The 13906-nt window shown below is 39.8% G+C and overlaps 1 protein-coding gene across 4 annotated transcripts in view; it reads left to right on the plus strand.

Annotated features, from left to right (window-relative positions):
- The window catches only part of celsr2 (cadherin, EGF LAG seven-pass G-type receptor 2), a 77929-nt gene extending 66661 nt beyond the window's left edge, over positions 1–11268 (plus strand). Inside the window, exons 20-34 of one of the 4 annotated variants that reach the window (XM_028002157.1) lie at positions 545–863; positions 1714–1881; positions 1960–2083; positions 2153–2353; positions 2726–2900; positions 3721–3833; positions 3975–4057; positions 4823–4949; positions 5062–5172; positions 5897–6027; positions 6112–6197; positions 6273–6440; positions 7235–7444; positions 8168–8378; positions 10367–11268. In XM_028002157.1, the coding sequence (XP_027857958.1) occupies positions 545–863; positions 1714–1881; positions 1960–2083; positions 2153–2353; positions 2726–2900; positions 3721–3833; positions 3975–4057; positions 4823–4949; positions 5062–5172; positions 5897–6027; positions 6112–6197; positions 6273–6440; positions 7235–7444; positions 8168–8378; positions 10367–10391 (2252 nt within the window). In that variant the 3' untranslated portion in view covers positions 10392–11268. Of the gene's footprint in view, positions 1–544; positions 864–1713; positions 1882–1959; positions 2084–2152; positions 2354–2725; positions 2901–3720; positions 3834–3974; positions 4058–4822; positions 4950–5061; positions 5173–5896; positions 6028–6111; positions 6441–7234; positions 7445–8167; positions 8379–10366 lie in introns of all 4 variants that reach the window. The other 3 variants (XM_028002159.1, XM_028002158.1, XM_028002156.1) reach the window with 3 other exon arrangements.
- Positions 11269–13906: the final 2638 nt, after the last annotated feature.

Genomic DNA, 13906 nt, shown 5'->3' on the forward strand with positions numbered 1-13906 from the left:
CAAAATGTTTTTATCTGTTTAAACAAGGCATGCTTCCTTTTTTACGATGATTTATAGATTATATGAATCTTATAATAAAACTGAATAATTCTAATAATGTTAATATTAACAATTTGTGAACTCAATTCAAACAAGTTTGAATTATTTGGTTATTTCACTTACTAAAATAAAAAGTCTGTGCAGATTCTTCTGTTCCTTTTAGTGAGCAAACAAGAAAACATTAATAATGAACATTTTCCCTGTGTATAATTTACACTATCTCCAGAACTGCAGTCATAAGAAATCTGAGCAAAACTCCAATATCTAATATTTATACCTCACACCTGTTGTGATTATGTGTGTGGGGTTTAAAAAAAAATTATATTCATTATCTAAATAATATATAATTTTAATTTGCTCAGCGCTTTGTGTTCTTGGAAACTTGATATTTCTTTAGATGAACTTGACATATTTAGGTCATGTCCAGCTGAGATACATTATAGAAAATCTGATTTATTTGAGGTGGAGTTTTTGACGTTTCCTCATCTTTTGTCCGGTTCTGCAGTCATCTCTGTTGACCGCCTGAAAAAGATTAACTTTGCCGGAGCCAGGCTGCCGCGGTACCAGTCCCTGAGGGGCCCGCGTCCTGCAGACCAGGAGACGGCCGTCACTCTCCCCGATTCGGTCTTCCAGCCGCCCCTGGACAGCAGGGGCCACAGACATCTGGACGTTTTCCCAGAGTCCTCGCGGAGGAACCGCTCGGCTAACAGGAAGAGACGACACCCGGACGACAGCCAGCCGGACGCGGTGGCCAGCGTGATCATCTTCCACAGCCTGGCGTCGCTTCTGCCCGAGAGCTACGACCCGGACAAGAGGAGTCTGCGGTGAGACGAAGCTCTGTCCCGTCAAATCAAAAGGCTTTTAAAGTTTATTACTGTAGATATTTGATGTGAATGTAGAGGAGAAAATTGAGGAAGGTTGCATTATGGATGTGAAACAAAAACCTGAATGAACTCATTGATTGTTTGAAATGTGGAAGTTCAGATGATTGAATTTAGATGCCATGTACAAAATAATTTACACTGCAAAAACTCAGAATTTTACCAAGAAGTTTTATGCTATTTCTAGTGCAAATACCTCAGTACCCTTAGATAAAGATAAAACTAACTTACAAGTAACTTTTCAGCAAGATAAAGGAGTTTGTTTTAAGTAAATAATCATTTAATATTGATTTTTAAAAGTTTGAGTTCGACTGGCAGATTATTTTACTTATAGCAAGATATTATTCCCACGTTATAAGTAAAATAATCTGCCACCAACCTTTCCATCAATATTATGGCATTATGGATTTAAAACAAGCTGCTATATCTCGCTGAAAAGTTACCTGGAAGTTAGTTTTGTTTTAATTCAACTAGAAACCAGACAAAAAATACTTGGCAATATTTTGTGTTTTTGCAGTGTAACTGTAGCCATCAGATTACACAACACCCAACTCCGGACTCATTTAAAGCTTTATTAATATATTAACATACTTCTTATTATTTCATTATTTGCTTTATATTTAGGTTGTATTTAATATTGGTGCACCAATTGCAATTTTCTGTTATAACACCACACTTTTGTATATACTTTTCATAAGTTTTTTATTGCTTATGGTTATAATAATTTGGATCGAGTCGCTTTGTCGACAGATAAGCGTTTTCCATGTTCTGATTCTGACTTATTTTGCGGCAGCGTGCCGAAGCGTCCGGTCATCAACACGCCGGTGGTCAGCATCACGGTGCACGACAACGACGAGCTGCTGCAGCACACGCTGGACAAGCCCATCACGGTGCAGTTTCGCCTGGTCACCACCGAGGAGCGCTCTAAGCCCATCTGCGTGTTCTGGAACCACACCATCCTGTGAGTGTGAGGCCGCTCGGCGTGACGGACCGGCAGGGCGGCGCCGCGCTCCTCTCATGATGCCTGGCTGTGTTTCAGAGGGGGAAGCGGCGGCTGGTCGGCGAAAGGCTGCGAGGTGGTTTTCAGGAACAGCTCCCACATCAGCTGCCAGTGTTACCACATGACCAGCTTCGCCGTGCTGATGGACGTCTCCAGGAGGGAGGTGGGTCAGCTCTCTGACCAGCAGCAGCCTGGCTGCAGCTGTGTGCTAAATAAGTGATGTTTGCACCAGAACGGAGAGATCCTGCCCATCAAAATCCTGACGTGGAGCACAGCTGGCGTGACGCTGGGCTTCCTCTTCCTCACCTCCGTCTTCCTCGTGTCGCTGAGAGCCATGCAGTGCAACAAGACGAGTATAATCAACAATGGAGCCAGCGCTCTCTTTCTGTCTGAGCTCATCTTCATCCTGGGAATCAACCAGGCTGACAACCCGGTAAACCACTTAGCCTGTCTCTTCTTTTCTCCTCACACTTTTCCTGCTTTTTGTCCCAATTCTGGAAGATTTTCCACTGGTTTCCATTCCCAGATTTTCCCATCACTCTAACCCCTATGTTTCTCAGCAGCAGGTTGATCCAAATATTTTAATGGAACAAAGTTAGAGATACATTGGTGTGGCCTTTGCAAATGGAGATATTGTAGGTTATAAACATGCACTGGCAAATCCTGTAACAGCTGAGATTTTAAATGGCACAATAATCCATAGATTGCCTATGAGTTTATGGGTAAACCCATTGTTTATGGGTTATTCTGATATGTTTGACATTAAAGGTTCCTCTGTGGTTCAGTCTGTCCTTCTGTCCTGCAGTTCTTCTGCACAGTCATCGCCATACTGCTGCACTTCTTCTACCTCTGCTCCTTCTCCTGGCTCTTCCTGGAAGGCCTGCACATCTACCGCATGATCAGCGAAGTCCGAGACATCAACTATGGACCCATGAGGTTCTACTACCTGATCGGATGGGGCGTCCCAGCCTTCATCACCGGTCTGGGTCTTCCTCATGTTCCCATTTGAAGGAAAATAACGTGTCTGACATCATGGGTCAAAAGACTTGATTTAACCTCTTCCAGTTTAAATCAAATGTGAAGCCAGGTTGTGATGGTGTGAAATAGAGATGATCGCATTGGTCCAAATGATCAATAATATATATTATAATATTAACATGGTAAGATTGGTACTTTAATTTAAGGTTCTCTCATGAAATTTCAACTCAATTCTACCTCAAAAAAGAATTTGCTTTGATTTACTCTTATATTATGGTTCTTTGTTTATTTAAGGAAACACACAAATGAGTTTTTTCTATTCTTTCTGTTTATCTTATTAATATGTTATGAAGTATTTTGCATAAACTTTGTCAAAATCCTGTCTTAGGTTTTAACAAAATAATTAAAAAGAAAACTATAAAAAACACCTGAAGGTCAGATGTTTGTTAATATATCAAACTTAAATCAAAGGTAATGAAATCAGTGTTGTATTGGCAGTACTGACTCTTTATTTCATTGAAATCGGATGTTTTGGATTGTTACGCTGTCACACCGCTCCAGTGTGAACAGAAATAGGAAGTAGTACTGTTAGAAAAAGTATTTTTCAGCTTTCCGAAGTAGCGCATATAGTAAAACAAGAAGACTAAACAAAATAAAATTACTGAATAAATAAACACATTTTGACAAACTTCACATCTATAATACTGTTAAAATAAAACCCTGGTGCACTATTAGGTATTAAGATTTTAAACTATGCATTAAAGTTAAAAATGTCCTACAGAGTTTAGTTTTCGAGCCTGTGGTTTGTGGCGTAATCTCCAGGTTTGGCGGTGGGATTGGACCCTGAAGGCTACGGTAACCCCGACTTCTGCTGGCTGTCCATGTTCGACACGCTGATCTGGAGCTTCGCTGGACCGATCGCCCTGGCGGTGTCGGTGAGTCCCCGCTCAAAGTATAGGCAGTCTGACTGAATTTATTGTTAAAGAAGTCAAGCAGAGTTTGTTGACTTATTTTTATCCAGATTAAATGTGTTGTTTAGGCTTACAGGTGTGAGATGTCTGGTGTTTTGTCTGCAGATGAACATCTTCCTGTACATCTTGTCGTCCAGAGCCTCCTGCGCACTGAGACACCACAGCATCGAGAAGAAAGATCCCCGAGTGTGAGTATCCAGACTCATTAAACATCTCTAAATATGACCCATTAGGCTTACCTGAACAAGTTAGCATAGATCTATGGGCTAATCAGAACATGTTTATAAATTTTTTTTTGCACAAAATAATTTTTAGTTAGTGATGTTTTAGTCTGGTCAGTTCTTCCTATTGTGAGAACCTAAAACAGATTGAACTGTTTTAGGGCGTCCTGTCACTTTAAATCCTATGCAGCTGCTGCTGGCCACGCCTCCAAACTCAAAGTTTACATCCACACATAAAACTGGCTGCAAACAGATGTTCAATTATGCAACAGTACATCTTTGATAAGCATTAGCAGACCCTTCTGCACAACCAACAAGAATGCAGCACGTGGCTTCTGGACGGTAATTCAACAAAGAAAGACTTGTCTCTTCCAGCAGCCATTGTAAAACAAAATGTACTCGAGCTCCCCTTGGGTTGCTAGGTAACGGGCTGGGCTTCAGTGGGGTTGCTAGGTTACGCATTGGGCTTCGCTGGGGTTGCTAGGTAACTGGTTGAGATTCACTGGGGTTTCTAGGTAACGGGCTGGATCTGCTAGGCGAGTAGCAGTGCCAGCTGGTTTTGAAACGGCTCAATTTGAAACATTAACTTATTGCCAAAATTCACATTTTGCATAACAGGTGATCAATAGACCAGAAGGAGCTCGTCATCAGCTTTCACTCTTCAGATCCATGAACCTTTACAGATCCTCACTAACTTCTTCTGTCCTTCTCTGTTTGGTTTTAATCCTGCAGCTCGGGCCTGAAGACCGCCGGCGGCGTCCTCTTCCTGGTTTCTGTCACGTGTTTCCTGGCTCTTCTCTCCGTCAACAGCGACCTGATTGTTTTCCATTACCTGTTTGCAGGTTTCAACTGTGTGCAGGTGAGACCTCAGCCTCGATCGCTAACAGCTAATGACTGCAGTCCTGTCGCCATCCACTGACCTTTGTCCTTCATGTTCTGTTTCTGTTTTGTTTGTTTTTTTGTTGTTGCAGGGTCCGTTTGTTTTCTTTTTCCGCATCGTCTTCAATAAGGAGGCGAGGAAGGCCATGAAGTACTGCTGCAGCAGAAAACGCCCCGATCACTTGATCAAATCTAAAGCTTCGGTGAGTTACTCACCACAAACACACAGGAAGAACCTTTAACATGATTCTCTGTTTCCTTAATTTATCAGTAATTACATTAATTCTTTGCGTTTTAGTTACAAATAGTCCAGATTTTTAATTAGACAGCAGGTTTCCTACCAGGCTAGCTTTGTTTGTTTGTTTTTCCTTTCTTTCATTCATTCATTCATTCATTCATTCATATTTTCTTTATTTCTTATTTATTTTCTTTGTTTCCATCCTTCTTTCTGTATTTCATTTTTCTCTTCTTTCTTTTTTCCGTTATTCACTCATTGTAGGTTCTGTATTTAAAGGCTGATCCCGGTAGACGTATCTCCTGTAAATTCAAAGTGATTTCTGATATTTACTCATAAGAAATTTTCTTTACAAACCCTGAAATCGGAAACGTGAGTCTCAAGCAGTCAGGAAGTCAAACATGAGAACCGTCTGGTAACCCTGAAAAAAAAGACAGATGCATCTTGGCTTTCCTTTTCTGAACAGAAAAGAACCTTCATTATCAATGACTTCATATTATTTACTACATCTTCTCAGGTTTTATACATAAAATAATCTTAAAAGTTAAAACAATTCAACACCGTTTTTTTGTCCCTATGTGTTTAAATAATCAGTTATTAGCTGTGAATAAGTCAGCAGGTCTTCCATCTCTACGCTGCTTTATGTTCCAGTCATTTCATTGTTGTAAAACCTTTTCTGTCTTTGGTTCCAGAGCTACAAAGGCAACAGCAGCTACGTGGACGGCAGGTTGTACCACCTTCCCTTTGGAGACTCCAGCGTGTCTCTGAATGGCACCATGCAGAGCGGAAAGAGCCTGCAGAGCTACGTCCCGTTTGCCCTCCGGTGAGGGCGACGTTTCAGAAGCGGCTGTGTGATGATGATGCTAATGATGGTGGAGTAACGGTGAGCTGTTCTGTCTTCCTTCAGGGAGGACGGACTGAACAACAGCCAGGCTCACATCGCTCTGAACGACCAGACGTCGCTCTTCCACGAGACGAAGGAGCGTCTGGACGGTATCGTCTTCCATCCTCCTCACCAACACAGGTTTCACCTCCGGACTTCACCTAACGCCCTGTCTGTCCGCACAGCAGAGCATGACACGGACTCAGACAGCGACCTGTCCCTGGAGGATGACCAGAGCGGATCCTACACCTCCACACACTCCTCTGACAGCGAGGATGAGGAGGGTCCGCTCCCACCAGAGGAATGTTGGGAAAACCTGGCGTCTAATGGGACTAAGAGACCTCAACCACAGGGTAAAGAGCCAGATCACACTGGAAATATTTCAGTTTTCCACCCTTCTGTTTGGTTATGATTTTTGTGGGGGGTAAAAAATCCCAAATAGAGAGAAAGAACTTTCGCCTGGTAAAACCAGCCACTGGTCCGACACTGTTTGCCTCATCCAGAGGATCTGAAGCCTCCACTGTTGAGAAACGCTTGTTTTCCTGGAGGCGAGGACTGCATTGAAGTTTTAAGTTTTACCCAATCGCTAACGTTTGTCCGTTTTGCATGTAATGCACCAGTTTCACACTATGAAGCTTACCGGAAGATGCCTTCTTCCACTGCAAAAAGACAAGAACTAATCTGAACGGCTGTTAAAGCTGCAGCATGTAACAAAAATATGTTTTTTACATATTTGTTAAAGCGGTCGCCATGTCGTGACAGTATAACATGTGAATTGCTGATTGACCCGGTTGAAAAATCTACCAGAGGAATCCACTTCACTGAGAGAAATCCCAGAGGGAGCAGAGAAGAGAGATGAGAATCAAGCAAAGTTGCGTAGAAAGACAACAGCAATGCTAAGGGATCTTTGAACTCTGTCTCCTTTCACCTCCTCTGCAGCAGAATTTAACAAACTCCACATGATTATGTTTGTGACATGAGGACACGCCTCCTACGTAGCTGATTTTTATGTAGCTAGCATCTGATGGCTGCCGTAGAGACCCGGTGACCCCGACGTGCCGCATTTCTCAGCCATTTTGTCTCATTGTAGTTTTTAAATGTTTCTACTATAGGAACTGAATTTAATTTTTGTCTCTCCGTTTTTCAGACAACAGTTTAGGTCAGATGCCCTGGCCTGTGAATCGCTCAGCAGCAGTGAGTGACGGTGAGCTTGGCGGTGGCGAAGGATCGAAGATGAATAGTCCAGAGTCAGTCCAGCCAACTCTGGGTCGCAGCATGCGAGCAGACGACCGGTCGCAGGACTGCATGACGGTGCTGCTGCCTGCATTTCCAAACATCAGCGCCCATCCGCACAGAGGCAAGCCCTGAAAATTACAACCACTAACTAATCGAATGTTAGCTACATACATAGCTACATTTAGCTATATATAAAAATTTATATATTTAATCATTAAAATAAATTAGAAATGATAAGTGAGTGAGCAAATATATCCATGAATATTTAAATAATAATTTTATAAAAACAAATTAGATGTAAAAATTATTTATTGAAATTTGCATTTATTTGTTAAAATAATATATTATTATTTATGCATTTAGTGCATAATAAATACTAAATACATGTTTTAAAATATTTATATGTGCATATTATATATATATATACTTACATGGGTCTGTCTTTAAATACATAATTTAACATGCATTTATACAATTAAAATTCCCCAGTTACTCAAATTATTGACTATTTAAGGAGTTGTAGATTTATCTGATATTCTGGTAACATTTTTAGAAATCACCTGTAAAAATATTATGAAATAGTAAATAATAATATTTATCTAGTTATTTGAATGTGGCACATTTGAACTTCCTTACAAGTGGCCATGAAATAATAAATAGTAATATATGTTTTTTTTGTTTGTGTGAATTAATTGATTTTTTTGTATATAATAGCTCATTTTTAATTAATTTGCTTCTCACTTAAAATAAATTTTGACAGATCAAAGTAATAAGTTAGTGAATGAATCACTTATTAACTGAATTTTGTCACTTTGGGCCTCCCGTACCTCCCACCTTCATGCAGGGATCCTAAAGAAGAAGCAGCTTTCTCCCATCGTGGAGCGGAACAGCGTCCATCACGGCGTCCACAGTGAGCCTCGTGAAGGAACGCCGCAGGGATCCTCCTCCAGCGAGACCAGAGCCGGGCCGCCGAAGTCCAGCCTGCCGGAGCAGCTGAACGGCGTGGCGCTGAGCATCAAGGCGGGGACGGTGGACGGAGACTCGTCAGGATCAGAGTGAGTGAAACTCAGAGAAACAGAGAAGACCGTTTGCTGCCTGTCGATGTCTCCCCCTGCTGCCGGTTCATCAAACGTCCTTCAGTTACCGTTTGTCCTCAGTGGCTGTTGTTTTCATCGATCACTGCCATGTAGCTTTAATGTCCAAATAAACACAACAACCTGAAGATTCTCTAATACGTGACACAAATTTAGAGTTCAAAACAAAACGTGACAGAAAATTTATTAACTCGCTGCTGAGTTTCTCTTTGCTGAAGGAGCTTCTGGTTTTTATACTTACTGCTTATGATGCACAACAAACATTGATCTCTTTAAATTACATCTAATCTAATAATTAAAAAAGCTTCTTGCAACACAAGTTAATTTAATTCAGCTGAATGTTGTTCTTAGTCATTCTTTTCAACCTGCACAGTTTTACGGCGCCCCCTAGCAGAAGTGGGGAAAAAATTTCTTTTGCGTTCCCTCGCAATAAGTTTTGTGTTCCCTTGCAATAACTGATCAAATGCGTCCTGGTCTGTTTTGTATGCAGTCACAAATGTCAATTTAAAATTTCAAATATTTACACATTTAAAGAGCCTCAGTGAAAACATGTTTATTATTAAATCTTTGGTGCAAAAACCTGATTGAAAATCGATTTATTCACTGCATGTTTATATCTGTGTAAGGATGAGATGGAAATGGCTCTTTAAACCATTCAGACCAGCAACACAAACGAGACACAATCAAAACTGTCAGATTATTTTATTACCCAGTGATAATAACTCAGAAAAAGTCCAAATAGTTTGGATGTATTTTTTATTTCTTTCCTTCTTGAGGAAAGTTTCTGTTTATATCTTATAAGGGATGGAAGGAGATGGAAAACTGATGTTTGACCTGTTTTGATTTTGCATTAGTGCATTTCTATCCTAAAGAAAAAGATATAAAATTTCAGATATCTCACAAACGAGATATTAACATACATGGAAAAACCTCACGAAAGCCTTATATTACAGCAGAAAGTACCATGGTCACTGTAAGAAAGGCTTTCAGTATTAAATTATGGCACATGAACTGATCAGGACATTTATGTCCCATAGGGGCCTCCGTACCGTTTCCCTCAGAGACAAAATAAGAGTTTTATTCATTTCCTGACGGCAAAGGATTTTTGTTTATACTATACTTTTTGATTTGTGATTAATAGATGTGAAAAGTCATAAAATAAATTAATGTATCATAATCTCACATAGAAAAATAGATAAAATAAAATTTTTTACTTGAGTTCAAGTATTTGTTAGGAAAATAATTCTGCTAAACTAAATTACTGCTGTCATGATTATTGATGGACCTAAAGGTAACTTTGTATGGTGCAAGATCAGTGATGCTGCGGGCCTTCAGAGGCTCTGAGAACCTTGTTGGAGTCATGCAATTTGATTTAAAGGTTTCAACGAACATAAATTAAATAACTTAAAATTATTTTATATTTACATTCAGAATTTAAAAGAATTTGCAAATAATCTTCATAGTTTGTTTGTTGTGTTACCATAGTTACAATCTGATGCTACGAGTTTAATCTTTGAATTTAAGCTCAGTTTAGATCTCAGCAAATAATAATCAGTTTTATCAGCCCTGATCATTGATAAAAACCGATAATTTAAAACACCTCCATTAAGAAACGTTTCAAAGTTTCTGAAATGCATTTTGGCTTTTCCAACAACCATCAAAAATCAAATATCCTAATTGTTCTTCTTTCTCCGTTTTCCCTTTCCAAAATCAAAACTCACAGATTTTTATTCTTTAATTTTGTCCCATGAATCTCTGATCCAGAACAATCAGGATCTTCACATCCTGTTAGCATCCACCGTCGCCCCACAGTCTCACACTTTTACTTTCATTTATCGTTTTGTCTTCCTCGTGTTGTGCTGCCTTCATCCTCACTCCTCACTCATCTGTCTTACTCTCATCATCCTCCTCCTCCTCCTCACATCAGCCCTCCCGCCTCTGTCTCCCAGCAGCCACTGCAACAGCTCCATGTGACCCCGCTGATGGAGGGATGTGTCTTTGCAGGTCATAGAGCCTCCCTCCTCCTCTTCACTCACCAGACTCCACTTTGAGCTCAGCGAGGAGGAGAGAAGTCGCCTCTTCGTCATCATAATGCGCTGAAAGTGTGTGAGTTCATACGTGTGTGAGCCAAACTTCAGGAGTCACACGGATAAAACAAGCCTCCCTTTAAAGAAATTTTGTTTACATACTTGAAGAAATGCACTTTTTTTTTAATTTGCTGTCCAGATATGTTGATGGTCAACCTTTTTTATTGTTTTCTTTTTTTAGTTCCTGGATATGAATACTGTTTTGAAGTCTGTGTTTGGGTGGGTTGTTTAGACGTCCACCCAGGCATTCAGGGAAACCTGTTTTTTGTCATTTTTTAACTGTTTTGTGGTGTTTCGTTGGTTGCTGTGAGCTGCCCGTCTCTGTGCCCGCTCCAGGAGGTCAGACTCAGGCGACTGAGTCAAACAAAAAGACAGACATCAGTCGACTTTGGGTCGTTTATGTATTTTTGTGTGTACGGACGTTGAACTGAACTTACAAACAGGAGAAATGAGCTGATTTACGCCAGAAATGAACCTACCGTATTTTCTGCACTATAAGGCGCACCTAAAACGCTTCAATTTTCTCAAAAGCCGACAGTGCACCTTATAATCCGGTGCGCCTTATATATGGACCAATATTGAGCCACAACAGGTCTCGCAGCTACGGTAAGCAGCCGCCAACTTCATTTTCCCCCGTAGAAGAAGAAGCACGTGGTACACGCTGAGATATATGTCTGCGTGAAGCATGCCGTTTCATTTCCATTTGTGTGTTTGTGTAAAGAGCCAAAATGGCTCCTATTAAGAGACACGCTTACGACACAGAGTTTAAATTCAAGGCGATCAGTCACGCAGTAGAACATGGAAATAGAGCAGCAGCGAGAGAATTTAAGATGAACGAATCAATGGTGCGGAAGTGGAGGAAGCAACAAGATGACCTGCGCCAAGTAAAGACTTAACAGAGTTTCTGAGGGAACAAAGCGAGATGGCTACAGTTGGAGGACAAACTTGAACAGTGGGTTGTTGAACAGAGAGCAGCAAGTAGAAGTGTCAGTACAATCACTATTCGAATGAAGGCAACAGCGCTAGCACCCGAACTTATCAATGAATTTAGAGGCGGTCCTACTTGGTGCTTTCGGTTTATGAAAAGACGTAATCTCTCCATCCGCACACGAACGAATACCACGTCACTGACTTTACCTCGGGGAAAATAATCAAACAGTTGTTTATTCATTTTGGGAATGAACTGAGTTTTCAGAACGCTGGTTTGTAATCTATTAATAAAGTTGGACTGACCTATCTGACTATTTTGTCGACATTCCCTTTAGCGCAGTTCCATCTAATGGATGCATAACATAACCCCAGCCTCTACTGTAGCGTCTATTCTATGCGCCTTATAATGCGGTGCGCCTTATATATGAAAAAAGTTTTAAAATAGGCCATTCATTGAAGGTGCACCTTATAATGCGGAAAATATGGAAATCTGTATAAAAAAACACAATCTTTTTTTTTCTCTCTCTCTGAAGGACAACAAAATCAGAAATTTTACGTTGCAGGTCAGGATTACTTAGATTATTTATATTTGTTAAAATTGGCAATAATGAGAGAGAATAACTTTTAGATAATTTCTGAAACATTAAACGTGATCTATTTTGCTAAATTCACTTTCTGCACGTTTTTGTGCTTCCACCAACTGCCTCTAAAGACAGCCAAAGTGCTTAAAAAACATCTGGTAGTGAATTCATGTTTTCTGGTGTCTGGAAATTGAGCTGCTTCAAAAACCTCCAGCTTACGTCACATTCAATGGGCACTGTGCTGTTACTTAGCAAGCCCAACCCAGCCCATCACCTAGCAACCCAAGAGGAACTCCAGCATTTTGCTCACCTGGTTTTACTGCTGTATGCTCTGTACAATGGCTGCTGGAAAAGACAAGTGTTTTGTTGTTGACTTACCATCCAGAAACGACTTGCTGCATTCTTGTTGGTTTTGCAGGAGGCACTACTTCTGCTTTTCAAAGATGTATGGCGTAATCATTGAGCAGCAGTTAATTTGGATTTAAAGTGATAGCTCATTCTGAAAAGAGCTCAGCAGTCAAAAATCTCATTATCTAATGATTTTCACAAAATGTGATGAACATGTTTTGTATAGCCAATAGACCTATTCTAAGTTGTTAAAGGAAGTATAATAGGTCACCTTTAAATTCACAAGTTGACTTAATTTTTCTTAGTATTTGATAGATCTTTACGCAGATATTCTATACTTCCTTCCTGAAAGTTTTTCACAACAGTTTGCTGTAGTTTTTGTCCCATTTCTCCAGTCAGCAGAAGATTCGGGTTTCAACTCCACCGTTCGTTTTGTTTTCCTTTTCAGTAATTTGTCAGAATAATTGGGGTAAAAAATAGTTAGCGTTAACTTCCTGGCTGATGTCTTTACATGCTGCTTCAATATTTCCAGATTTTCCTTAAGATGCCATTTGTTTTCATAAAATAGATGGCATCCATTTTCCTCTAAAAGTAACAATAATCATTATTATGACCCATGTTAGTCTCACCTAACCAGAAGCCATGTCTCCCAAAATGCAACTCTTTGTTCCTGTTTCCATATTTATCGTACAAGATTTCCCAAATAGTTTAAAGCGTTAATCTTTTGGTTTGTAAACTTCTGAATTTGAAGAAATCAATACAACAACTCTCTTCATTTTATATTTAGGAAATATAAATATTTTAACAATCCAAACTGCCAGACAGTGAAGAAAACAAGGTAGTGTGTCTTTATACACAGTATTTAGATCTTTTCAAATGCTCCATATCAGATGGAGTTTGGTCTGCGTAAGTAGGAACCAAAAGACATTTAATGAATCTTCTGTTTGTTTGTGTAAACCACTGGGAGTTTGTTTCTACAGATGCTCTCAGATTTTGTCATTAAATATGAGGGATGAACATGTTTGAGCTCAGTGACTAAACGGCTGTATTTTATAGACTAGAGACACAACTACGACTTTTTGTAAAAAAATAAATAAATAAATAAATGCGTGAGCTGTAATCCATTCTTCTGTACAGAGCCTGTAAATGAATCAAGAACATATCTTTAATGTATTTAGAGAAGCTCTGAAGGAAAGTTACCGCTGTTGTTGCCATTTTTTGTGTATAAACTTCATGCCATACAGAGAAACACTGCAGAATCATTTGTGGTGTTATAACACGATGTCCAAACAAAGGATTGTCTCTTTTATTCTACTACTCCTGTTTTTACAAAATAAAATGTTTTTGTACCACTTCTGGTTCAGTTGTTTTTCCCTTTGCAGACTAAAACCTGCTACAGCATGGACGATATTCCTGTTGCAGCTTCATACTTATGAAATAGTTTTACATTCCCCAAGTGTAAAACTTTTATTAACCTAACTGCAGATAAGACAACAAAACCCTAACCTGAACCGTAAACACTTAACAATCCTCACTTCAACCA

This window comes from Xiphophorus couchianus, chromosome 20 (genome assembly GCF_001444195.1).
Source record: "Xiphophorus couchianus chromosome 20, X_couchianus-1.0, whole genome shotgun sequence".
In the NCBI taxonomy this organism is placed as follows: Eukaryota; Metazoa; Chordata; class Actinopteri; order Cyprinodontiformes; family Poeciliidae; genus Xiphophorus; species Xiphophorus couchianus.